The sequence below is a fragment of the Macaca fascicularis genome, chromosome 10, assembly GCF_037993035.2.
Source record: "Macaca fascicularis isolate 582-1 chromosome 10, T2T-MFA8v1.1".
Lineage (NCBI taxonomy): Eukaryota > Metazoa > Chordata > Mammalia > Primates > Cercopithecidae > Macaca > Macaca fascicularis.
In genome coordinates this window covers 41904382-41932131 of record NC_088384.1, presented here as the reverse complement: position 1 = coordinate 41932131, position 27750 = coordinate 41904382, and the positions used below count along the sequence as shown (strand labels likewise).

At 51.4% G+C, this 27750-nt stretch overlaps 1 protein-coding gene across 1 annotated transcript; it reads left to right on the top strand.

The window, feature by feature from the left end:
* The first annotated feature begins 438 nt into the window (after positions 1-438).
* On the top strand, positions 439-27750 carry LOC123572545 (sarcosine dehydrogenase, mitochondrial-like). Its single transcript, XM_065521790.1, has 7 exons — positions 439-591; positions 3060-3224; positions 3562-3597; positions 6217-6379; positions 7651-7742; positions 20880-21042; positions 27629-27750. The coding sequence occupies exons 1-7, from the start codon at positions 439-441 to the stop codon at positions 27748-27750; spliced, it is 894 nt and encodes a 297-aa protein (XP_065377862.1).

Genomic DNA, 27750 nt, shown 5'->3' with positions numbered 1-27750 from the left:
CTGCATCCCATAAGTGGTTGTGTGTTGTGCTTTCATTTTCATTTAATTCAGTAGCTTCTAATTCTCTTTGTGATTCTTTTCTTTAATCCATTCATTCTTTATCAATGTGTTGTTTAATTTCCACTTACTTGTGAATTTTCCAATTTTTCTTCTGCTATTGATTTCTAATTTTATTACATTGTGATCAGAGAATATCCTTTGTATGATTTCAACCTTTTTGAATATATTGAGCCTTATTTTGTGGCTTAGCATATAATCTATTCTGGGGAGCATTCCCTGTGCTTGAGAAGCATGTGTCATAGTGTGTATCTGAGCTGGGAAGGGTTTGCTGCAGGTTATAAGAGAGGAGGGGAGGCTCAGTACAGGTGTGTTGGAAAGAGCTCCCATTCTCCACTTTCTTGGGGAGGAAGCACACCCCAAAGGCCCCCAAAGACCCCCATGGCATTCCCACCTCCCTGGAACTTTTCCTATCAACATGAGTATCTGGCCTGCAGAGAGGCCACTGCTGTGTTTGACATGTCCTACTTTGGGAAGTTCTACCTGGTGGGGCTGGATGCAAGGAAGGTTGCTGACTGGCTCTTCTCCGCAGATGTCGGCTGACTCCCAGGTATGGAGACTCAGGTTGGTGGGCATGTTCCTGTCACTCCATGGGCACAGCCTCAGGCACTGAGACGAGCTGTCAAGCCACCCTATCCCCTCGGGCACTCTGAGCACACTGCTTCTTGCCCTCACCTGGCCTTGGGCCCCTCTGTCTGGCTCCCTTTGCCCCATCACAGGCCCCAGGCCCTCATTACTTTCTTCCACCTCTCCCTTCCGCCTTCCTTCTCCTCCCCACCTCTGCCTTCCTCGCTACTCTATTCCAGAAAGGATGTGTGACAGCTGGCCCTCAGCCTCCTCTCTCCTGGGACTGGAGGGCCCAGTTTCCCCCATGCTCTCACAGGTGGGATTGCCAAAATTAATTAGAAACACAGGATGCTCAGCTACTTTTGAAGTTTGGATACATGACTCATTTTTAACATAAGTATGTCCCAAGCCATATTTGGGACATACTTGGGATCTTCATCTACAATTTTGTCACCCACACAAAAGCTTAAGCATCTGCATCTTCATGAGTGTCCAGGGCTGCCAGAACACAGGATCACAAACCCAATGGCTTAAAACAACAGAAATTTATTGTCACAGTTCTGGAAGCTGGAGGTCAAAATGAGGGTGTATGCATCTGACACTCTGTAGACGGCCCTTCCTTGCTCTTCCAGCCGCTGGTGGTGGCCAGAAATCTTGGCCTTCCTAAGCATGTAGCTGCATCACTGCCGTCTTTGCCTGTGTCACATGGCCCTATCCAGGTGTCCTCTCTCTCTCTCTCTCTCTCTCTCTCTCTCTCTCTTTTTATTGAGACAGAGTCTTACTCTGTTGCTCAGACTGGAGTGCAATGGCATGATCTCAGCTCACTGCAACCTCTGCCTCCTGGGTCTAAGTGATTCTATTGTCTCAGCCTCCAGAGTAGCTGGGATTACAGGTGCCCACAGACATGCCCAGTTAATTTCTGTATCTTTAGTAGAGACAGGGTTTCACCAGGCTGATCTCAAACTCCTGACCTCAGGTGATCCGCCCACCTCGGCCTCTCAAAGTGCTGGGATTACAGATGAGTGACACTGCACTCAGCTGTGTTATCCTCTTATAAGGACAGCAGTCATATTAGATGAGGACCCACACTAACGAACTCACTTTAACCTGATCACATCTGCAAAGACCCCATTTCCAATTAAGATCACATTCCAAGTCCTGACGTGAGGACTTTCACATATCTTTTGCAGGGGACACAATTCAACCCCTAACATCATCTCTCCAGCCAGCCAACCAACAAACTCACTCTCCAGACTCCTAGGCACATGCTGCTCACCTCCCATTAATCCAGGCACCCACTCAGTCTTCCATCCACCCATCCGCCAGCCCACACGTCCCTGTTTCACCATACATCTGTTCCGCCTTCTACTCACCCACTCCCATCCTCCCATCCACCTGCTCATCTTCCCATTTGTCCATCCATTTCCCATCCACAAAGTAATTTATGCCACAGACGTTTATGGAGTCTTCTCCGGTACCAGACACAGTGCTAGGAGTCCCAGAATGAATGAGGGACATGAATCCTCTCCCTAGAAACTTCTCAGCAGGGTGGTGGATGGGAAGGAGTGGCCAGTGCCAAGGCATTTCAAGAAGAAAGAAGCTTCTTTCCCTCAAGGGTGATGGTGATGGGATGACCTGTCAATGGCCAGTCCTCTCTGGTTCATTCAGCTGAAATGGCATACTGGGCTGAGGGTCTCTCCAGATCACTTCCCAGTAGGGCATCCTGTCTGGGGATTATCCAGCCTCTGCGACAAGGAGCTGCCCCTGTGAGCAGCCCTGGGGAAACTGAGACAACGTAGACCTGGCTGGGGCCTCAGCACAGATCCGGCTTTCTTCTCCCTCTCACAGTCTCCACCGTGTACACTTATATGCTCAACCACTGTGGGGGCGCCGAGAGTGACCTGACTGTCAACTGCCTGGCACCCAGCCACCAGGCCTCCCCACTGGCCCTCACTTTTGAAGTTATGGGATGCTTCTGTGTGCACAGTGCTGTGACTGCGGCCTGCTCTGTGGACTGATGGTTGTGCACAGGGCGGCATGGACAGGATGGGCTGCTGATGGCAGCTCTGTCATTAGCTGTTGTGCCCACTGTGCTCAGGGTTGGGAGATTAGAGATCTCATTTCGGGCTAACTGCGGGCTTTGTTCAGGTGGCGCTACTGGAGCTCCCAGTACTCAGTGATTGCATCTTTGCATCTGTCCACACTGCTGCATTTTGGAGTGGCTGCAGTGTGGGCATGCTCAGCTCGGTTGCCCAGAACAGAACGTGCCAACGATAAGCCGCGGCTCCCACTCAGAGCAGTCAGCTCCTTTCTGCCACTGACATCCTTGCTGGGATGGCTTCTCAACTTGTATGACTCCCTAGTCTGAGGCTTTAGCAGGCCCTTGGAAGATGTCAGACTCAGGACCCACGCTGATGCCTAATTGCCCTCTGCAGTTGCTCAATGTCTGCTTCCATGCCCTCAGTGGCGGGCAGCTCAGTACCCTCATGCCTTGTTTGCTCAACCCCAACTGTTACACAGAGACAGGACCTGCCTCCTGTCCCTTCGGCTCCCTGATCCTGTCCCTGGGTTCACACAGAAGCCAGCTGATCATTCATCCTGTAACCCATCCCCACTAGGGATGAAGAAGCAGGGAGGGAAACATTCTCTCTCTCCAGGAAGGGGCATTGCGGCCTCTTGGACGGGACTTGCATAGGGGAAGGTGCTGACTGTACAGGTCTCTGTGCTGCCCCCAGGGCAGAGTCACAGTCAGGGGTGAGGGCCCAGCTCATTCAGAAAACCTGGCATCTCCTGGTTCTTGACCTGACTCTGTGCTGCTGGCAAATGTAGTTTTCTCAATGGGACTCGGTAAGTGTCAAGCCCCAGCTTGGGTACTGGGGGAAAGAGGCAAGGGGAGAAAGGGTTCATTCATGATCAGCTCCTGACCCTCACCTTCAGCAACAGTCCTTGAGCACCGACTGTGTGTCGGGCTTGGTATGAGGCAGGGAAGACTCAGAAATGAACCAAACACAGAAGGTTCTGGCCCATGTGGAGTTTCTATCTCTGATGGGAGGAAACAGGATTAAAAAAATAAAATAAGTGGAAGGTGTAGGATGTTAGCTGGATCAAGAGGGAAAATGAAGACCAGAGGGAGTGGGATACTGGGGGGCCTTGCAGTGCTGCCGAAAACAGGGGATAGTGAGATGAGCCCTGCAACCTCGAGCCTGGTGGCAGAGATGAGGCTGCGAGCAAGAGTGAGGGGTGCTGTGGGGTGCGCAGATCTCAACCACCCCTTCCCTCCCGCCATTGGTGACATGGAGGCTGAGAGAGCCATTGGCTGAGCCAGAGTGCATGTGCTTCATGGATCCTTGAGCTCATTAATTTACTAACATCCTCGACAGTCACTGTTGAGGTTGTACTGTGCAGCAGCTCCAAGACAGCCAGAGCCGGGAGCAGTTGAAGGAGGCTGGTGGGGCTTCAGGGACTCCACAGTGGGCTATATGCAGGGACGGTTGCAGGAAGGGCCCCGTAACACCTGGAGGGGGACATGCAAGGGGATGGGAAAGAGCGAGGTGTTAGGGAAGGCCATGCAAAGTCACTGAGCCGGGATGAGTAAGGCTTCCTGGAGGAGATGGCCAGCCTGAGCTTGGAAGGATGGGTAGGAGCTGCTGGCTACAAGGTTGTGGAGGTGAGAACCAGTGTGACATGCCCATCGCTGGTCCTCTCTGGGTCGTTCAGCTGAAATGGCATCCCTGAGCTGAGAGGAGTGATGGCCGTAAGGAGCTGGGTATCAGCTCTCAGGAGAGGGGCGACCCAGGCACAGCTCATAGCCACAGACTTAGTGAGTCTATCTAGGGAGACAGTAGAGAGGCCAAAATGAGGTCATAGGTCGCCAAAATCCTGGCCAGGCCCAACCACTATCTGGCTCAGTGACCTGCCTTCTTGAGCCTCAGTTTCCCTCATCTGTGAAATAGAATGAGGAAGATGCACCTCCCGGAACTGCAATAGTGAATTGAGTCAGAGCCTGGAGGTACTGGGAGGGCTGGGGAGTAGCCTCACTGAGCCTCAGTTTCCCTGGCTGGGGAATGAGGACCTTGCTTGTCCCCCCTCATAAGGGGAAGTTGTCAGGAAAGTTCTTTGAACGCTGAGCCATCTCCCAGTGGTGCACAATTAGCTTTCCAGAGGATTCTGGTGGATTCCTAGAGCTGAGGACTAGAGATTGGCAGTGCTGGTTGCTGGGAAGGTTTGTACTTGGTGGGTGTGGAGTTAGCGCAGTGAGTCACATCCCCCAGGACACTGCAGGTCCTGGGGACACCATTCAACAGGAGAAAACTATGATGTGGGCTTTTCTTTACTTTCAGGCTTCAAAACTGCACTATTTGAGTATTAATATGCATTGGCATTAAGTATGCAAGTATTGAATACATGTGCTCCCTACCCATACTACATCACATCACCATGAAGTCAAGAGAATGTGACGATTTACATGTGATCGAGGTGGCGTGCAAAGCAGCTGTCAGTCTTAAAAGTAATTTTAAATAATCTTTATTGATCTCTTTGTAAGATTGCAAAAAAGATACATGCTCCTGGGAACCATTCCAACGATACTGAAAAGCACAAAATAAGGTGCACAGCCCACAGCGCCCCGCTACACCCAGTGCCGATGATGCAAGCCACTGGACCACCCTGCCTTCTCACTACTCTCTGCCATATCGGCTTTGCAGGCCATGCCTGGACCTGGGCTGCCTGACCTCTGGCCTCAGGACTTGCATTTTGTTCTCAGGGAAATTGACTATGGATGGTCAGGGTCACAGAAGGCCAGGCCCATCAGCTGCCATCTCCCTGGGCACCAATTGGCCTCTGTAGCTCCCATTCCCTCCTGGGAGAGGCCCGGGATGGCTGCACACTGGTGGGGTCCCCCTTGAGCCGGGGGCCTGAGAGTCGCTGTGTGTGTATGTGTGTACGTTTGTGTGTGTGTGTGTGTTGGGGGAAGTGAAGTGGGGTGTCTGTCTGGCATGGGGCTGACGACGCCGTCCAGAAATGGCCCCAGCCCAGGAGTCAAGGAACCCCTTGAGGACTGGCTTGTCTTTGCCTTCATTCTCCATTGTGCTCGTGATGTCAAGAGGAAGGAGGGAGGGAGCAGCCTGGCTGGGGCCTGCCCAGGGCCCTGAGAGGTCTCTCGTCCAAGGGGTGCTCCCAATAGCCCTGTGGGGCCAGATCTTGTGGGTCTGCCCCTTCTACAGAGGAGAAAATGGGGGTTCAGAGAGGTGAGAAGTGAGACTGGTGAACCACAGAACTGCATCTGGGCCAGGCTGGCCTAGGCCTGTGTGTTCCCAAGACACTGTCCTCCCAGGGTGGGGGCATCCCTGTGAGGAGTCTGCAGAGGGGTGGGTGGTAGGGGTTGAGAAACAGGTCCTTCTCCTAAACCCCATGGCTCAGAGGATACTCTGTGCAGGTTGTGGACGTGGGGGACCGAGGGAGGGACAGGTACGATCCCTGAACAGTGTGAAGGTGCAGGCCCCTGAGAGGGCATTTCTTTTCTCAGCAGGGAGACCATTGGGCCACCCGCTCTCTCCCTGCCTCCCAGACCTTGACATCCTGCTCTAAGTCCAGGTGCTTCCCTTCGAAGGCAGTTGCCACCTGGCTGTGGGCAGGGCCGTGGCCCAGCACAATTTATCTCACATCACCACCGTGCTGCAGGACCAAAAGTTCCGGTGCCAGCTCATCGACAGCTCTGAGGACCTGAGCATGGTCAGCATCCAGGGCCCAGCCAGTTGAGAGAGGACTGGTAACCCGCCCTTGGGTGCACCTGCTCCCTGGACCCAGGCCCTCCAACAGGCCCTTGGGCAGAACCACTTGTCCAGAATGGGACACTCTGAATAGTTAAGCGATCTCGTAAACCAGAGGTGCCACTCTGAATAAATAATCTTCAAAGCACTGGAATGCAGATAAGCCCGTAGTATGAGTTGGACTGAACTTTACAGCTTTTCAGTCACTGAGGACCCCAGGATCCCAGAGGGGAGGGCAGTCTGCATCACCAGTGCAGTCTAAGAACTACTGTCCACCATCCCGAAGTGGGCAGAACCAGGTTGGCCCTGCTATGTAGGCGGAATAATATCCTACCGTGAGGTGTCCCCAGCTCCTCCCTAAACACTCCCCATGATAAGGTCTCCACATGGGTTATCCATGCATTTATTCATTCTATAAGCACCTGCCAGGCTGTGTTCCTCAACCATGAGAAACCAGGACCCAGGAAGACCTTGGGATGCTGGCTCATGCACACAGGCACAGAAGGGTCTTGGGCAAAAGGACAACTGAGCAGGTTTGATTTCAGAAATACCCCTCTGACTATGCTCCGGAGAAGGGACTGGGGGTAGGAGGCAGAGGGGAAGGGCAGTCATGTTAGCAGCCACCAGTGGAGCATCTGGGACTTGCCAAACCTGAGCCAACATCTCCCGTCCCCATAGTAGCCCTTTGAGGTGGTCATGATTGTTCTTAATTTTACTGATGCAGAAACCGAGGAACAGAGAGATAGAGACACTTGCCCAAGGTCACACAGCTGGTCAATGCCAGAGCTGATGGGGATGCAGTCCCCCTTGTGCTCAGAAGCCTGCACATGCTCACTGCCATCGTTTTTCAAGAGTTAAAATCCCTATGGGAAAAGATGGCCTAGTCTAGGCCTTCCACTGTTGACCGCCCTTGGTTCAGGGGACAGGACACTCATCTCAATGTGCTTCTACCTGCTACATCTGCCCTGGGGCTGGACGGGGTGGCTCTGCTGCACTAGGCAGAAGGAAGAGGCACAAGATGAGGAAATTGCTTCTGGAGACATGGAGGGTGTCAAAGGGGTGATCTAGCTCTAGAAAATGATGGGGGCAGCTTTGGGGAGAGGATGGGAAAGGAGAGGAGAGGTGATGAGGAGTTGGGGAAGATGCATCTCCAGACTGAAGGTCGCCTAAGTGAGCACGGCTGTGTCTGGATGAGATCCTGCCCAGGCCCCACATGTAAGCACTTGCTGATCGAGCGAGTTTGCTCTTGCCTGCAGCCCTGCCATTCTGCAGGAGGGGCTGGACACACACCTGAGCAACGAGGCCTTCCCGTTCTCCACCCACAAGTTCCTGAGAGCCTCCAGGCACCTGGTAGGTTCCAGCTGGCCACGTCCTCTGGTTCATGAGTGGCAGCATGCTGTGAGGGGCATGTTGGGGGATCTGGCAGCTGGGGGTCATTGGGCAATTCCTTTACCTCCCTGGGCCTCAGTTCCCAACTGTGAAGGTGCGACAGTGGGACCAGGCAGCCCTCCCACAGACCGTTGGGAGCTTGGAGAGGTCATGGGGATCAAAGTCACAGCATCTTCCATCCCTCCCCAGTGCCTGGTGCATGCCAGAGACTCAGTCCCAGGGAAGGTGGCCTTGTCCTCACCACCTGCATTGCCACCTGTTGTATCCCCACCTGAAAGGCCCAGGGCAGCCCTCCTGAGGCCGAGTGACCCCCTGGAAACAGGAGGACCAAGCTCTGCTGAGCAGTAGCCAACTCCGGAGGTCTCTATGTGACAGCTTCCCTGCTGCCACTGTGGGTGTGGGAAGAGGGGCTGCCGGGGTGGGATCCCAGCCAGTCCCCAAAGAGCATCCCACACATTCCCCGCCAGCTTTAGAAAGTCTCTCTCCTGGGGGCCAGGGCCCACCCCTTCTGAGATGGTGGTGGTGTCTGGTGCCAGGACTCCATGCGACCCAGCCCCAGGCAGGAGCCTCCCTCAGAGACCAGGATCAGGGTCCAGGTTCTAGTTCTGAACCAGCATGTCCCTCTTCTGGGTTTAGTTTCCTTGTTGGGAAACAGGCATCTTGGTATCTGCTTTGACTTATTGAGGCTGAGTTGGGGCACGGATGGTAAACACAGCAGCCCGTTTTCTGAGGGCTTCCTGTGTGCCAGACACTGTTCCGAGAACATCACAGCACACTTCCCTATGTAATCCTCGCTGCATCACGTAAGGCTCTGTTACAGGGTCTCTTGACCTCAGCACTACTGACATTTTGGAACAGATCCTTTCTGCTCTGGGGCCCCTCCTGTGTGACACAGGTGTGTGGCAGCCTCCCTGGCTGCCGCCAGCTAGATACCAGAGGCACCCACCATAGTGAGAGCCACAAATGTGTCCGGACATGGCCAAGGGTCCACTGGGGACAGGATCACCTGTTGAGAACCTCGGTGCATGACCCCCTACTTATTTACAGGGGTGTAAGCCTTGCAGCGGCAGCGGGAGCCGGGCCTCCAGAGCCCTCCAGCGCTCATGCTGGAGGAGATGTCACCCCGAGTGGTGGATGTTGCACAGATGGAGCTCAGAGAGGCTGGATGAGCCAGGCTGCTCAGGGCCACCCAGCTAAGGAAACCCAGAAAGCCCCTGATATGTGTCAGTGACACGGATGTGGCCTTCAGGAGGGGGTGGGCATGTACACGGCCACATTTGGAGGCAACTCCCTGTCTCCCCTTCCTGTATGTTCATCTGGGGATTGAGGGGAAAATGCTAAAGAAGGTTGTGGTGGAGCGGGGTCCTGGGGGACAAATCTGGGCTCTGTTAGCAGATAAACAACGTGGCAATGACTGTCAGAGAGGAGGCGGCCAGAGACCAGGGAGATCCCAGAGGCTCTGCTCTCACCTCCCCTCTCCAGAGGCTGCACAGGGACAGGAAGCTGGGCCAGATGTGCCTAGCTTGCCTCTTGCCTCTGTGGTGCAAAACTGCCTGCTGGGACCAGAGAGGGTGGGCACTCAGGGAGAGCAGCACAGCTTGATCCAGGCCACATGACCTTCAGACATCCCGACTCCAGCTCCAGTAGGCCAGCCATAGGGTCCACGCAGCATCCAGCTTTGTCTGCGGCTGGGCTCTGGTTTGCAGAAGGGAAGGAGAACTGAGGGTTTTCCCACCTTTGCTGAGGTCTGGCATAGGTGCCTCCTCTGTATGGTTTGGCTACGGGATGCGGAGATGACCAGGTGGGAATACGACCCCTCCCATTTGAGGCCCAGCACCCTCGCCACCCACCCGCTCGGCGACTCCAGCAAGCCACTGGGACTTGTTCTCAGACAGGCAGCTCCAGCTGCCTCTCATCCCCTGGGGCTGGCCCTTTCCTGGCCCTGGCAGCCTTCCCAAGCCTGGGCAGTGGCTGCCTGGGTCCGCCTCCACCTGTGTGGCATAGGAACCAGGCTAGGCCAGGTGCTCCCTGAGCTGACACAAAGGCCCTGCTTCCAGGATGACGTCCCCCAGAGGAAAAGGCCAGGCCAAACACAGCATGGAGGGTGTAGGGGATGCCGGGAAGGTCACTAGGGCTGCTTCTCCCCAGTGTCCTGCTCACTGGCGTAAAATCACTGGTGTTATAAAAAGCAGTTATGGCTGCATAGAATACTGCTCCTTGCTCAGTTTCCAACTGTCACTGTGCATGGGTTTCAGCACAGGGGCTGAGTGCAGACCTCGCTTCTAGCAAGCACACTTTGGGCACAACCATTGCCCCCTCAGAATAACGATACTGGTTCTATGGGCACTTCTCATAAGCTACGGCATGAAGCTTATCTGACTGGGACATGGTGGTCAGCAGCATCTCAGAGGACTGTTGGGGACATTCATAGTCTGCCAACGAGTTAGCGAAAATCCCTCTAATCCAATCCCCAGAGAAACCACAGTTGACAGTTGTGTGCATTGCTCACCATCTTCTTTCCATCATCTGTGACTATCTATGGATTTTAAAATGTCATCAGGGCATCCCATGCAATTTATTCTCTGAATGTTGTGACCCTTTTTCTGTTCCTTTGAACATTCCCCACAAACTACTTGGAACGCCCTCAGCTGGGTCACCAGTGCCCTGGGCATGGATTTCACACTGGACTCACCTCTTTGCTTTGGAAGTGGCCGTGGGAGGAACTCCCCTTGAACGCTGCCCTCCCAATAGACCCTGACTATTGGTCCGAGAGATGGTAGAGCTGGGCCCACCAGGTCAGAGGTGTGTGCGGTTCATGGTCCCAGTCTTCTCAGTCACTCTTTGGGTTGTTGTTTTCTGTCCTTTGGTATTTCTACACCCCTCGCTTGCCCAGTGCTACTCTATGTCTCAGGCAGAATAGGAGAGAAGTGCAATGCTTTCTAGGCTGGGGTCCCTGCCTGTGTGATGGGTGGGAGGGGAAACACAGGGGAGGTGGGACATGAGTCTCAGCTGGCATATGCGATCCTGGGGACACAGGAAACAGGCGGTGGGGAGGTGCTGCACGTGTAAGGAGGCTCAGCTGCCAGGAAACAGGCCACATGCCGGCCATGGGGATTATCCATGGTGTACCTCCTGGCACTGTCACCTCCTGTTGGGCCGCTTGGGACTCTCTGTCAAGCACTAGTGTTTTAACAAACTTAAGAATCTGTTCCCAGTGCTGTGCTTCTTGCCCTCTCCCTCACCGGCACTCAAGGGGCTTTGAAGTGAACTCTGGACATGCTGCCTGGGACCCTGCGTGGTGCTGGACTGGGGTCCCAGGATGGAAGATGTGGCTCCTGCCTTCGATGGGCTCAGAACCTGAGTGAGGTTGGGGGCCAGGAAGGCACCTGCAGCCACAGCCCAGCCTGTACTGGAGAGAGGTCCTGGGAAAGGCAAGTGGTGACCACAGGCCAAAAAGTTCCTGTGGAACTGAGAGTCCCACAGAGACGCCACAGAGAACTGAGCATGGGCAAGAAACAGACAGGGTGGGGCAAGGCTCCGAGTGCTTCGGCCTCTCAGCTGGGAACAAAGTGTGACCCATGTTAGGGGGCTCTGCCCTGGGACTGACTGCCGGGGCCTGTGGACGAGCTGGGAGCCCATATCAGTGGCTCCTGCTCCACCCACTCCCCACCAGCATTCTCCCCATCCTTGCGGGCCCCATCCCAACACCTCCCGGCCCCCATTGCAGGACTAGGGCAGCAGATGCCCCCGGTACTGAGGGCAGGCTTCCATCCCCCCACAGCCCTGGCCAGGAACTCATCACTGCCAGCAACCAGTGCCCCAGGGCCACACTCCTTAAGAAGATGGACGACCTTAGCGCACACAGATTTATTATCACCTGGGCTGAGCGGACAGTTCTGTGGAGTCACTCCCATGCTCATGTTCTCGGAGTCCATGGGGTCCATCAGGACCATGCTGAGGGTAAGCTGGGGCTACCATCTTCATCTAGAGACCCTGATGCTCAGCACTGAGCGCAGCCCCACCGGCTTCTCATCCGTCTCCCTCCTTGTCCTCCTGGCGGCTCTCTGGAGTGGCCAGTGTGGGCATGGCGGCCAGGTCTGTGTGTGTCTGGAAGACAACTGTGGTCCTCAGGGGTTTGAAATTCCTGGGTGGCTGATGGTTCCAACTCCCATGAGATAGGGCCAGGGACTCGAGGAGTGGGCACCGCCAAGGGTATGGAGGACAGAGCAGCCAGGGATCCTGCCGTCAGTGACCACTGCTTCTCTCGAGGGCCCTGGGGAGCTGTGGGTCAGGGAAGCAGAGGTTTTGGGCCCTTAGTGTCAATGTTACAGTTTTTGCTCACCTGGGAGGCTGTCCCTCAAAGTGGCCAGGGCCATGCACTCGCAGGTAGCCTCAGCCTGGGACACAGTGCCCTTCCCATTTCCTGGCCAGCAAGACGGGTGGGGATTCAGCCACTGGCCAAGGCCAACTCCCTCTGTCGGGGGTAGGGGGGTGCGCACAGGTGGGTGGGAGATGGGAGTTGAGTCAGCCACAGACACTTGGGGGGTTTGGGACAAAAGCGTCCATATTACCCCAAGGCTCAGTGGAGCTCAGGTCAGAAGCCTGGCTTCCCATCCTGCTCCATCCTTCTGTGGGATGCCTCTCTGGACCTCAGTGTCCCCACATGTAGCACAAAGTCTAGCATAATGTCAAATTTTTTCTGGGCCATTCCATAAGTTGGTCCAGACCCTCTGGATTCTCTTAATTCTGGGAGAATTTCATATTCTCCTAAATAATATCTTATGCTGGTGTAAAAATGTGTTAAGGATGTATCCCTCAACCTGAAGAAACACTGGGTTGTAGTGTGGGCCTGAACCAAATATTTATCGTTTGGGTTCCAGCCAACCAGATGCAGGAGAGAAATGTGTGTGCCTACGCAGTCAGCGGATCCTCTGGGTCATAAGCAGATGCAAGGGCTGATGAGGACAAGGGCCAGAGATACACACCTGAGACCTGGGTGTGAGAGTGGGTGCCTGCCACTGCCCAAAGACCCTCCTCACCACCAGACGAATTGGACGTGATTCCCAACTGAGCACTGCTGCTCTTGTGCAGTGATTCTTCTCTGAGAGGCTGAGATCTGACCCAGGCTGTCACGATCCCTGGACTGCTCGAGGATGAAGCTGAATGGGGAGAAGTTATTGTCCATTCAGCAACCAGCAGACCAGCTTTCCTTGCTCCCCAAATATCTGCCTCGAGGCCAGCAAGATCCCCAGTGGGGCGGTGCTCTCCTGGCGTGTCTCCTGGAGCTCCGCTTGGCCAGACACCGTGTTCCCAGAGCCCCTGCCGAAGACAGGTCCTGCTACGAAGCAGCATGCTGGGCTGGGAGCACCTCGTGGGGCACAGCGATGAAGTGATTTTCTCTAAAAATTAATTTCACCTCAAAAAGAAATTGAATCTCTTTTCCTAACAGTGAGAAGTCACAGTCGTGGCACTGTTAGGATTTAAGTAGTTCAGGATGGAGCAGGCCTGCCCCCACACACATTAGATAACCATGACGTGCCAGTCAGAGACCAACTAGGTTGCAGCCACTGCCTATCCACTCACGTTACAGAATCTGTGCAGATTTGCTGAGGCCTGAGACAGATACCCGATGTTACAAGCAGGTTCCCTGATACAGCGCAGAGAGACTGGCAGCCACAGGCTGAAGCACTATGTTCCCTGTCACGAGTCAAGCTGCTGCCATGACTGTGTGAAGTTCCTAGGCCCCAAGGGGAGGTTGGAGCGAGGGTGTTTGTGGAGTGGGTGGTGCTGTTTCTGTCTGGGGCAAGTCACTTCATGCAGAACTGGGTGCAGAGGGCCCTGAGCTGGGGACCTCAGAGGCTTCAGGGTCAATCGGTTCCAGGTTCTTATCTTGCCCTCATAAGGAAAGAAAAGGTGTGATCCCTCTCCTCACCCATCATTAGGGGCATAGGCGACAGCCCTGTAACAAAAGACAGGTTCACAAGAGAAAAGCGCACCAGATTTATTTCATCAAAGCTTTCTGTGACACGGAAGCCATCAAAAAGGGGCACCCAGAGAGGCAGGGAAGGCATTTCTGGTACTTAGGGTCAGTGAAGAGTGGGGCAGCCATGTGGACAGGTGTCAGATGGCAGGGGACACCTGTGGGGATGGACTGCGGGGAGGCCGATGAGACCGGCTGTGCAGATTCCCCCTTGGCCTCTCCGTGTAGTGCTCCTCACTCCCAGGCATGTGGCAGGACCCCTTGAGCTAGGGTCTTATGACCCACAGTCAGACAAGGTGGGTGGAGAATGTCTTTATGGCCAGCTCTTCCCCAGAAAGGTGGGGAAGGCTTTAGTTGTATTTCTAGGTTTCATGGCTGGCTTTGGGGGAGAGGCCCTCTACTGTCCATGACCCACCTGGGGAAAGAGGAATTCTGGCTTCTGTGACTTGCTGCAGGGGAGAAAGGGGGCATGAGACAAAGGGGAGGAGGAGGTTGTAGAGAGACTTGGGCTGCACCAGAGGCCTTCTAGTCTCCTTTAGTGCTGTGTCCTCCTGCCAAGCACCCTGCTTGGGGGATCATGGTCTGAATCCTAGCACCCTTGCTGCAGATGAGCCTCAAGCCTCCTGGCCACTGTGGTGGAGGCTGGCAGGAATGGGTACCAGTGCTGTGTGACCTACAGAGGGAGGCCTCCTGCGCCTGTCCACTGACCTATGCTTGCCACCCGAGTGGCCTGAATGGAATGGGACAGGCAGGGTGAAGGTCCTCTCACCCTTGGGGACCAAGTGGCATCCCACAGAACTCCCTCCAGGCCTGGAAGGGTCTGACTCCAGAACCTTCCAAAAAGAGCGTCCTCAGGCCAATTTGGAGGGAGAGAGTCATGATCACAGTAGTGTCATCTGCCTGAGTGTGGGGGACTCGGCGGGCCTCAGCCCTGCCCCACGTGCTCTCTTTCCAGAGGGATCCTCTCTCGTCACAACCTACAGCCCAGGAGTCTGAGCCCCAGGGAAGGCCACCAGTGGCAGGTGGCTCTGTTGGCTTTAGGAGTCATTCCCCTCCTCGCCATGCCGCCTGGCTGGGAACAGTGCCTGGCCACTGGGAAGAGGGGCACCAGGCAGCCCTGTGGGTCCTGAGCTCTTGCCCTCAGCCAGGGCCAAGCAGGAAGGAGACTCAGTTCCCAGTAGGGTCCAGTCCACACTGTCACAAAAGACCCTTGTCCCAACCTTTTATTTGTAGAGCTAAGTCTGCTTATAACAGACATGTCACTCCAGGACACTGAATAGTTCCACGGGTGGTGGGGTCCCCTTTAGCCCCACACTAAATGAGTTTGATTCCAAAGCACCTATTCCTAAACAGGAGGCAGAATTCACCTCACCTTGGGCTTCCTCTCTCCCAGCTTGACCCCCACCTGGCCAGGTGTTTGCTCTGGTCTTACCCTCAAGCTGCACCCAGGTGAGGTCAGGGACCCAGGCTTGAAGGTGCATCCCCTGCAGATTCTTTCAACAATAATCGTGCATAATAAGCTCTCTCTGGATCTGAGAACATTGTCAGTTCACCTCACTCCTCTCACCCCTGCAGGATGCGGGTTTCTAGACTGACAGGTTCAAAGCTCTGTGCTTTGAAGATACTGTTCTACAGCAGAATAGCATCTACTAGAGCCACGCCAAGAGGTGATTTCAAGGTTTCAGTCCCCTCTCTCTGTCTTATTTATTTATTGAAGATGGAGGCTCACTCTGCTGCCCAGGCTGCAGTACAGTGGCGTGATCTTGGGTCACTACAGCCTCCACCTCTCAGGTTCAAGCAATTCTCCTGCCTCAGCCTCCCAAATACTTGGGACTACAGGTGCCAGTCACCACGCCCAGCTAATTTTTGTATTTTTAGTAGAGGTGAGGTTTCACCGTGTTGGCCAGGATGGTCTCAAACTCATGGCCTCAAATGATTCACCCACCTTGGCCTCCCAAAGTGCTGGGATTACAGACCTGAGCCACCATGCCTGTCCTCTCCCTTGTTCATTTCTCCCTCTTTCTCCTTCCCACCCACCCCCTCCGCACCCTGCCCACTCTGATGCCTATGCTTGCCCCAGTGTTTTCCATGCAGGGATTCACTGGTATTTATCCCGTTTGTACCCATTGTGCTTTCTGCAGTCTGATAGCTCATGACCGACCATCTTCACTTCTGCAACATTCTCTGCTATTATCTTTTTAAGGACTGCCTTTCAACCCCAGTCTCTCTGGTATCTCCTTGACCTTCTGTTGGGCACAGACTGCAGCTTCACAGGGCCACTGCCTCACACTACCTGCATTCCATTCCTGTGTCCCCACCCCCAGCCTCCCCTAGCTCCTCTGTTCCTCGGGCTCAGAATGTTGAGAAGGTGCCCGTCACTTAGTTCCTACCCTCAGTTTCCCATGAATAAAAGGAGTTGGTTTGTTGGCTGGTTTGTTAGTTTTAGTGTACAGTTCAGTAGTGTTAAGTATGTTCATATTGTTGGGAAACAAACCGCCAGAATGTCTTATTTTGTGAAACTAAATTTCTGTCCCCATTGAGGAACTCTCTTTTCCCCCTCACCAGCCCCTGCACCCTCCATTCTGCTCTCGATGTCTCTGAATTTGCTGAATTCAGAGACTTCAATATGAGTGAAATCAGCCAGGATTTCTCTTTCTGTGACTGGCTCCCTTCACTTAGCATGATGTGTTTATAATGTGTTCATCCGCGTTGTAGTATGCATCTGAATTTCCTTTCGATTTAAGGCTGAATAACCTTGCTTCGTGTGGATAGAACACATTTTATCTGTTCATCATCTGTTTTTTGGGGTGTGTGTGTGTGTGACAGGGTCTTACTCTATCACCTAGGCTGGAGTGCAGCCGCGCAATCTCAGCTCACTGCCTCAACCTCCTGGGCTCAAGTGATCCTCCCCTTTCAGGCTCCTGAGTAGCTGGGACTACAGGCACACGCCACCACCCCCAGTTAACTCGAAAATTGTTTTGTAGAGACAAGCCTCCCTATGTTGCCCAGGCTGATCTCAGACTCCTGGGCACAAGCAATCCTATGGCCTTGGTCTCCCTAAGTACTGGGATTACAGGTGTGAGCCACCATGTCCCACTTGTTCATCCTCTGTTGATGGACACTTGGGTTGCTTCTATCTCTTGGCTATTGTGAATAATCCTGTGAACATGAGTGTGCAAATACCTCTTCGAATCCCTCCTTTCAATTCCTCCGGGTATATACCCAGAAGTGCAATTGCTGGATCATACGGAAGTTGTATTGTTTTTTAAAGAACTGCCAGCTTGTTCTCCAATGCACTTGCACCATTATCCATTTCCACCAACAACACATAAGGGCTCCAGCTCCACATCCTCACCAACACTTGTTACTTTCTTTTTCTTGTTTTTGTAATTGTCATACTCATGGGCACAAAGTGATAACTCACTGTGACTTGGGTTTGTGTGCCTCTGATGGGTAGTGATGTGGAGCATCTTTTCCTGGGCCTGTTGACCATTTGTGTTTTTGAGAATTGCCAATTCGAGTCCTTTGCCCATTTTTTTTTTTTTTTTTTGAAGTGGAGTCTTGCCCTCTCACCTAGGCTGGTGTGCAGTGGCACAATCTCGACTCACTGCAGCCTCCACCTGCTAGATTCAAATGATTCTCTCACCTCAGCCTCCCGAATAGCTGGAACTACAGGCACACAGCACCATGCCCAACTAATTTTTGTGTGTGTGTGTATTTTTAGTGGAAACAGGGTTTCCTTATGTTGGCCAGGATGGTCTCAAACTCCTGACCTTAGGTGGTCCTCCTGCCTTGGTATCCCAAAGTGTTGGGATTACAGGCATGAGCCACCACACCCTTTGCCCATTTTTAATGGTGGCATTTGACTCTTGTTACATTGTAGGAGTTCTTTAGTCTGTCTGGGTAGAAGACCCTTATCATATGTAGATTTGCAAATATGCTCTTCCATCCCGTGGGTTGCCTTTTCAATATTTATTAGTGTCCTTCGATGCACAAATGTGCTTGTGATGAATGTCCTGCCATCTGAGTTTTGCTTTTGTGGCCTGTGCTTTTGATGTCCTCTCTAGGAAACCCTTAGCATTTCCAACTCCCCATGCTTTCTTCCAGAGATTGTACAGCTACAGAGCTTACCACTACGTCTGTGTTCCATGTCTAGTTAATTTTTGGACTTGCTGTAAAGTAAATGACCAGCTTCTCACTTCTGCACGTGGCTATCGGATCCTCCCAGCACCACTTGTTGGAGACTCTTTCCCTATAACTGGCCTCAGCGCCCTTGTTGAGATCATGTGACCACATATTTGAGGGTTCATTTGACTTCACTTTCTGCAACTTTGCTGACTTTGTTTAATAGTTTCAGCAGTGTTTTTGCGTGGAATTTTCAGGATGTGGAAAGGGTTTAAATAAAACGTGACATGAGGCCCTTCCTGCTGATCTTCCCCAATTCTGTGACTCCATCCACAGACAGGAGTTCCATCTTGCAATTTGGGGCTTTCAGAGCCCACCTGAGCCAGGATGGTCAAGGACCACATGCTGGGACCACGTGCTTGGCGCACACACACTATCCCTAGTTGATGGGTCAGAGGAGGGCACTGAGGCCGAGTGGGCCGACCCCATGGGTGCTGGGAGATGTTGTTCCCACCCAAGCCTGGCTGAAAGGGAGACCGTGTTCCGGATATCCTTGCTCGGCCTGTTCCTTTGCTTGCGGGTCCCCACCTGGAAGAAATGGGGACTGATCCCCCTCCACTGCTTCGGTGGAGAAAAATGCAAGATGCCTCAACAACCAGTGATGCTGTGAACTTAGAGAGGCCCCTGAATTTCCTCAGACTCCCTCACTTTGCTGGGAAGTAGGTGCGGCCCCTGTTTTCCTCCTTCGTTCAGGGACTGTTTCTTGGGCCAGGCTGTGCATGTGGTATGATGGAGACCCGGACCCAGCTGACCCCATCTTTGCTGAGCTGCTGGAGCCAGGAAGGATGGGACCACCCCCTCCCTTCCACCTGTGAACTCTAACCCTCTCACTGAGCTGGGTGACATGTTTTTGTCTGAACAGAGATCCACAATTGGAGGGATGTGGATAGGTGCACTTGAAAAATTATTTATCAATGAGAGATGAGATTCATCTTTCAAAATGAGATTGGCTTTGAGCCCCGAGCTCCTCCAAAGGCTGTCTAAAATTACAACCCCATTGACAAGGCAATCTTTGTCAGGGGCCTACAGCTTGCCCCAGGGAAGCAGGGAAATGTCAACAGTACATGTTCTGCGTCAATTTTGAGTTTTTTAAGAGGCCTGGGCAAACAGCAACTTAGAGCAATTTTGCACTGTTTCCAAAGCTTTTACACTCCTGCCCATCGGCAGCCATGTGACTAAAGTGTCAGGTTTATAAGGAGCTGCTCCTGTGCTTGAGAGAGCTGCCTCTACCCTCCTTCCTACAGGCGTATCCCAGCGGGAGCTATACAGGGCGGGCATTTCTACTCAGAACAGTGGTGGAATCAGCTCCTCTGCTGTCTGGGATCCTGCAATCCACTGAGGTCTCCCCATTCTTTTTGTGAGCTCTGTGGTCCCAGGGCTGAGCACTCAGGCCTTCCCATGGGAGTCAGTGGGTTCTAGGATTTGCCTGAAGTTGAGGACACAGACTCCAGTTTCTAGGTGTGGTTGTGGCATGCACCTGAACCAAGTGTGCAAAGAAAATCACGTCTCCTGTGCAAGGAGCTCCCCATGTTGCCTGTGGCCTCCATGCAGCTGAGCGCTAGCCTGGTGTGCAGGTGTGCGGGACACACCCTCACAAAGACACCAGATATCTTTGGCAGGGCTGGGTGTGCCCAGCCTCTGTGTCTGCCTCAGCCCAGGAACATTATTGACAGTTTTCTCACCATTGCATGGGCCATGGAGGGATGAGATGTGGCTTAGCCCATGATAATTGACACTGTCACTTCTGCAGGGCTTGGCGACACCGTGTCTATCACAGTCAGGTATCCACAGCCCCACAGGTCTCTCTGTCCTGCCTCCCACCACACCTGCTGCCCAGCACTGGGTCTTTGCGCCCTCACCTGGAAGGCCTGTCTGCCATGGCAATCTCCTGCTCTGCCTGCCAGACTGGCCTGGTGTCCCAGGCAAGGTCCTTGCTTTCCGGCCCACTTCCCACCCAGAATATGATTGTGCTTACGGCTGAGCCGAGTCCGAAGGGCAGAGTCTATGACTGTCTTCAGAGTCCCGTGCTGGGCCAGGACTGACCAGAATGATGGGTGATGGGCTCCTCAGTCAATGGGCTTGGCACCTGGGTGTCCCATTCCCCGATGCCTCTGTCCCCACCAAGCGCAGCCAGGGTGGTGTCTCCTGAGCCATGCTGCTGCTTTCCCCCTGCCCTTTGCAGACATGTCTCAGAGCTTCTGAAACAGATAAAGCTGGGTTCCCAACCCCATCTTACAAACAAGGAAGGGTGAGAAGCTTGCCCCAGGTCACTGCTGTGGACTGAATGGTGACCCCCAAAACATATGTCTACATCCTAACTCACCAGAACCTGGGAATGTGCCCTTACTTGGAAATAGGATCTTTGCAGGTGTAATTAAGGTCAAGATCTCCAGATGACATTCTCTAGGGCTAGGGAAGGTCCTAAATCCAGTGGCAAGTGTCCTTAGAAGACAGAGACACAGAGGGGAGGCTGTGAGGGCTGACACAGAGATTGCAGTGATGGAACCACAAGTTGAAGGGTGACTGGAGGTGCTCGGGAGGATGCTCCCTGGAGAGTGGAAACGTCCTTTCCAGAGCCTGCAGAGGGAGCACGGCTTCCCCACACAGTTATTTTTGGATCTTGAGCCCCCAGAACTGAGAGAGTGTACTATTGTTTTAATATACTAGTTGTTGTCATTTGTTATGACAGACAGGAAACTAACCCAGTCCTGTAGAAGATCTGAGGTCTGCAGACGGCAAACCTGCTATCTCCCCCTCCCAAAGGTGACCCCCTACTTCTCCCCAAAGATATCCAGAGGAGCTGGAGGCAGTTCTCCTTGGAAGACCCCATTTCTTGGTGGCAGTTCAGCTAGGACCCAGGGCCAGCTGATGGCCTGGGCCTGGACCTCAGCCATCCTGCCTGACCATTTCTAAGCCATGACTTTGTCCCCCAGGTCCGGGCTACATGGCTGTCCTTCACTGGGGAGTTGGGCTGGGGGCTACACATTCCAAAGGTGTCCTGCATGCCTGTGTACCAGGCTGTGATGGCCACGGGTGCCAAACATGACCTAGTCAATGCAGGGCACCACGCCATTGACTCCCTGAGCATTGAGAAAGGTGAGTGCAGGATCTGGATGGCACGGGGGCTTGGGGGGGCGGTGGGAGGGAAGTGACGCTCGAGACACCTGGAGTCTGAGAAACTGTTTGCCTTCCCTGTGTCGTCACCTGGCTTCCTTCTTTCCACACCTTTATTTCCTCCCCTGCATCCCAGCGCCTGACATCCTCCGTTTCCCGAAACCCTCTTGCTGCTCAGGGTCTTCTTGCAGGGCCCAGGGACAGTGTCGGGATCAGCAACCTCTGCACACACCTAGACTCAGAGAGCTGAGGCGCTGCTCAGTGCCTGGGGGGCAGGCCTAGGCTGGGTTGCAATTGAGGTCCTTGGTTTCTCTGACAGCTGTGAAGAATGGAGCCAGGGAGCAGGCCTCTGAAAGAAGCCCAGACCCTTGTCCAGAGCAAGGATGGAGGTCAGGAAGGGCATTGGAAGTCTTCCTGGGCACTGGGCACCCAGCAGGCATTGGGCAGCTCTCATGGGTGTTGGGCACGCAGCTTGGGCATTTGGCAGCTCCCCCTTCATGAGGGATGGATAAACTTTACAGAATTTTTTTTGCTTATGACACAGAAATATGATCACAAAGCACATGTGTACCACAATACAAATTTCATGTATTTTGTCTCTTTGCATTATGTTTTCTTTCCACTTGTGTCTTTTCAAGCTAATGATTCCTAATCTCCTAATACAGTGGGCCTTTCAAACACTTAGTTCTTCAGATAATCATGTTATTTTAACTAGAATCCCATAGATTACCCAAGTTATTAAAGCATGGAAAAGTATGAAGAACCTCGAGTCCTTCCCCTCTGTATCCCCCATTGAATTCAATTCAGCCCAACCTTGTATTTGTTTTGTTCTTTTGGAAAAGAAAATATAGTCATTACCTTCAATAAATATACAATCTATTTAGGGAGATATGGCTTCAGAGTAGGATTCTTAGTTTGATTTTCATTATCTTACCTTCAGATATTCGGAAAGACCAAAATGCTGTATGCATGTGGACCGCAAAGCAGTATGAATGGAAAACCAAAGTAATAAATGTTATTTATGACTTTATTATAATATTAGGATTAGTAGATAATTACTTACTAAAGGAAGATTTAAATTGAACATTTCTAAATGGGAAAATTTTTAAAAGCAGGTGAGTCAATAAAGTTTAGGACCCAGATTCTACTGAGCTAAAACTCAATGAGAATTAATTATCTATTTGTGTTGTAGCAATTCTTGAGGTTATCTGTAAGGACTCACATGAGAATTAAACAATAAAAGAGGACTGAGACCATTTCAAGGGATGGAGAACACCTTCCTTTCTTGTTCAGATGATGTTCTGAGACATTGCCATTTATTCTGACTCCCTATTTTTAAACAAACTTCCACTTAGGAGCTTAAAATCCACCTATAAACCAATAGCCATAAAATACGTGAAGAACTCAGTGTTTAAGCATTATTAAACACTGAGTTTAATAGACACAGTACATAAATGTTATAATTTAAGCATGACAATAATGAGATAGGAATTATACTATTACTCCATTTTTACAGGTGAAGAAATCAAGGTCTACAAAAGAAATAATATGTTCAGTTGCATCTGTCAGAAAATGAAGTTCTGCTACCTGTTACTTTCTGCGCAGGGTGAGCCTCTTTAGTTTTTGTTCCATGAACCTACTAAAGACGATGAAGCATTTCCAAACAATGTGCCACAGATAGAAGTAAAGTGAACTTATTATGTGATTAGCCTTAATGATGAAGCCACAGTGTGTCTCCTGGTGTGAGTTCTGCTGGGACACAGAAACCCACCCATTCCTGAGACTTGGAGCAAAGTTACTGCCTGTTTTGCCCATTTTGTATAAAACCTAGAAATAGACACAAACTTTAAAACTTTTTTTGGAGGTTTATATAAATAAAAAATTAGTAAATTTATTGCCCAGAATATAGTCATGTACCATACAACAGTGTTTCAATCAATGTCAGACCACATATATGATGGTGGTCCCACAGGATTGTAATGCTGTATTTTGACTTTATCTTTGCGATATCCAGCCACCCCAAATTCTAATGACACCACCGAACTCCTAATATCACATTGGACTAATCTATTATTTTATAGAAGCAATAATGTTAGTATAAGTAACATGAAAACATTCCCTCCTGCATAAGCCTATATAAGACTGGAATAACCCACTGGCAGTTAACAGCCTAATATTAATAAACAGCCCAACAAATTTATTACTACTTATACTGTTAAGTCAACACAGGCATGCTCTAAGGAAAGGTTAAAAAAAGTAAAAGGAACTCGGCAAATTTTAGCCTCCTGTTTACCGAAATCATCACCTCTAGCATTATTAGTATTAGAGGCACCACCTGCCCAGTGACATATGTTCAATGGCCGTGGTACCCTGACTGTGAAAAGGTAGCATAATCACTTGTTCTTTAAATGAGGACTTGTATGGATGGCCCCGCGAGGTTCAGCTATCTGTTATGTGTCTACGCAATGAAATGGACCTGCCCGTGAAGAGGTGAACATGAACAAATAAGACAAGAAGATCCTATGAAGCTTTAATTTATTAATGCATACAAAACTCAAATAAGCCCATAGGCCTTAGACTGTTGTCTCTCCATTAAAAATTATGTTTGTGGTGACCTTGGAGCATAACCTAACCTTCAAGCAACCTATGCTAATACTAAACCAGTTTAAGTGAATTACTATACATATATTTACCCAATAATTTGATCAACGGAAAAAGTTGCCCTAGAGATAACAGTGCAGTCCTATTCTATAGTCCATATTGTCAATAGAGTTTATGACCTTGATGTTGGATCAGGACATCCTAATGATGTAGCCGCTATCAAGGGTTCATTTGGTTCAACCATTGAAGTCCTATGATATCTGAGTTCAGACCAGAGTAATCCAGGTTGGTTTCTATTGATTTTATTTTTTCTTCCAGTACAAAAGAACAACAGAAATAGGACCCACTTCATAGAGTATCCTCACCCTATAGATAATAATATCTTATTCTAACAAATCACCTCACATCTTACCCAAAAATAGGGTTTGTTAAGGTGGCAGAGCCCAGTAATTGCATAAAACTTAAAACTTTATAATCAGAAGTTCAATTCCTCTTCTTAACAACATACCTATAATCAATCATACCTACTACTTATTGTACCTACTCTAGTCGCTATGGCATTCTTTATGCTCATCGAATAAAAAATTCTAGGTTACATACAACTATGCAAAGGACCCAATATCGTAGGACCCTATGGACTATTTCAACCATTTGCTGATGCAATAGAGCTTTTCATCAAAGAACCCCTAAAACCCTCAACATCTACTGTTACCCTTTACATTACTGCTTCAACTCTAGCCTTTGTATTGCCCTTCTTTTATGAATTCCACTCCATAAACCAAACCCTTTAATTAATTTTAATTTAGGCCTATTTATTTTGGCCACATGAGCCTGGCCGTCTACTCTATTTTATGATCAGGGTGAGCATCAAATTCAAACTATGCACTAATCGGCACATTACGAGCTGTCACACAGCAATTTCATGTGAAGTGACCCTAGCCATCATCCTACTATCAGACATTACCATCTTTAACCTAATTATTTATTTTGTCACAACGACCACTGCATTCCTAGCACTCAACCTAGGAATTCAAGCACCACGACCCTATTACTATCCCACACCTGAAACAAACATGACTAGTATTCATAATGTTATCAATTTCATGATCCCTAAGGGGCTTACCTTGTCTATGACCTTGAGCAGTAGGATATAAGTAACTTCCACACGCTTAGCATTCCAATAATGGAACACTAGGCATAAGTGGGTCAACATGATCATTAAAGCATAGCTATTCAAGTAACTATACAATTGATTTTTTTCCCCTCATCTCTAAAACATAGTAAGGGACCCGTTACTTTAAAGCTACAACACAGTGACAAGTAGCTTATTTTTAACTCAGTTTTGGCTTGTTGTTTGTTAAGGCCATTGCTTGGCATAAAGAAAACAAAAAGAGGAGGAGAAAACAAGAATAGAAACATGAAATAGATGCAGCAACAAAAGAAAATGAAGAGGAACAAGAAGATGGGAAGAAGAAAATACAGACAGGAAGAAAGGAAAAAGAACAGGGGCGGGAATTAGAAAGCCTATTGTGATACCTTTATTTCTCTCCTCAATTAATGAAATTTGAGTAAGTCCAAGATTATCACAACAAAAAACAAGCAAAAAGATGCACAAATAGTCACCTCCTACATTTTGTTAAGAAAGAAACAATGCTGCCACTCACATCTGGCACAGGCACCAGGAGGAGGAGGGCACCCTCCAGAGATTGCAGGAGAAGGGGAAGGACTTCTTGTTGCCCTAGGTGCACCTCCACCACTGCCACCAAGTCTGGCGTTAGAACACCTGCAGGTTCCTCTGCACCCCAGGACAGGATGGGCCCTGCAGCACTCCTACTTCCCCTTCCCGGCCACCAGACTTGCTGCTGTTACCACCACTAGTGCTGATGTCAATACAACCACTGTCGCCCTCAAAGCACCAACCCCTACAAGGCTCCTACCACCTAGCCCCTGCAGGTGCCCTCCTACCACTCCACACCCTACCGCTCTGGTCGAGCTGTAGTCTCCGTCGCTGCCACCAACCACCTAAGGCAAGCTGCAGAGCCATGTCATCTGCAGGATCCAGTATACCACAGGTGACTCTTCTCCTCCTTCCAGCCTAGCTTGGAGCAACAGGGCAGGCCAAGCCAGGAAAACCTAGAACAGGATGCAGGGAGTGGAAGTGTTAAAACCTCACATTGTCATGCTGGCCACTGGGTGGCAGGGACCAGTTTCATTGAAGGCACTCACACCCACTCTCCAAAGTCCAGCCTCTCCTTCTGACAAAAGCTGGCCAGTAACTGGGGCCTGGGGTAGGTGTGAGTGCCTTCACTGAAACCGGCCTTTGACCAGGTCTAGCTGGCCAGGAATTGCTGGGCCCACCGGGGCTGCACTCCTTGGGGTGCTCAAGTAGAAGAAACACAGATCCTGTCAGCCCTCCCCACCCAAGTGCTGGTTCCCATTCCTGATGCCTCCACCCACAATGCCGTGTCTGCCCTCCACCACCGTGGTGCCCACTACTCTCTGTGGTAGTACTGGATGGTCTCCACAACACAGAATTTGAGGACTCGGGCCAGAGAACCACAGTGGTTGTGGGGACCCTGCCATGCTCAAGATTGCACGAGCAGGAGGAGATCTCCCTCTAGACTCTAGAGCCTGGAAAGAGGAGAATGGTCCCTTTCTTGGAGGCCACCAGAAGGAAGAAGAGGGCCACTGGTGTTCCCACCACTGCCACCTCTGCAGCCCGCCAATGCCTCTGGCAGTGGAGCCACCGATAGCACCTCTAACCTTCCCCCTGCCACTGTCAGTGTAGTCCCCCCCAACACACCCTACAGCTGCAGGAAATGTAACCCCAATACTCCCCCAAGCCACCACTCCACCCACTGCAGGCAGTATAGCACCCGATAGTGCCCACAACGAGACCCAGCCACGAGTTTTGCTGCACTAGATAATGCCCCAAACCCGCCCCACCACGGACAGTGCAGCTCCTGATAGTGCACCCCCAGTCACGTCCAGTGCAACACCAAACAACACCCCTAAACCACCCCCCACTGCCAGCATTGTAGCCTCAGAGAACTCCATGCCACCCGCCCCCTGCTGCAGGCAGTGCAGCAGAAGATAGCGTCCCTAACCCGTCCCCCGCCAACGGCAATACACGTTCATGTACACAACATACCTCCCCCCAATACCCTCACCACCTTGGGCAATGTAGCCCCTTATAGCCAACCAACCCGCCCCACTGCCAGCAATGCAACCCTGGAGAGTGCCCAAACCCACGCCACTGCCACAGGCAGTGCAGCGTTGGGCATTGAGCCCCAATAGGACACCCAACCCTTACGCCCAGAGGTGAGCAGTGCAGCCCCGAATAACTCACCTATTCCACCACATTTCTACCACTCTGGCTGAGCTGCAGTCTCCAACGTCACCACCAACCACAGTGAGTCGAGCAGCGATGGTGCAGACTCCAGCCTCTGGCATGGTGCGGTGCCTCCTCTGCTTGTCCTCAAGCCCAGTAGGAGAAGCTCCCGCTGCTAGCCACCCTCCTACCACTCTGACACCACCACCAACAGCAATGAGGTAGGACTCCAAGCCCCAGGCCTCAGCCTCCAACGAGCAGCAAGTGGCAGTCCCTTCTAGTTCTCTAACCCAGCAACGGAGTAGCTCAGTGACCAACATAAAAGAGCCTGCTATGACCCGTCGCCCCCTCAGCATGCTTTATATACTGAGGTTATGCAAATGCCATTCCTGGACTACATGTTCGGATTGGAGAAGAGAAAAACCTCTAGGCCTATACTGATTGGACCTTATTTTCATGCTGTGATTGATTGTCTTAAGACTTGCTCTCATCCAATCAGAACATGTTAATAAAGTCCAATCAGAGTAAGCCTGGGTTTTTTTTTTTTTCTCATCCAATCAGAACATGCAGTCCAGGAACCTTCATTTACACAAACTCAGTATGTGAAGACACTGAAGGAAAGTCTTGTTCTTCCAGGTTCCCATATCTTCCTGTCTAGCTGCTCAGTGCCTGGCCTAGAGGACCAGGAATGGCGAGTGACCGACTGTGTGCTGGAGGCTAGAGCTGCTGAACTGCAGCACCACTACTCACCTCGCTGA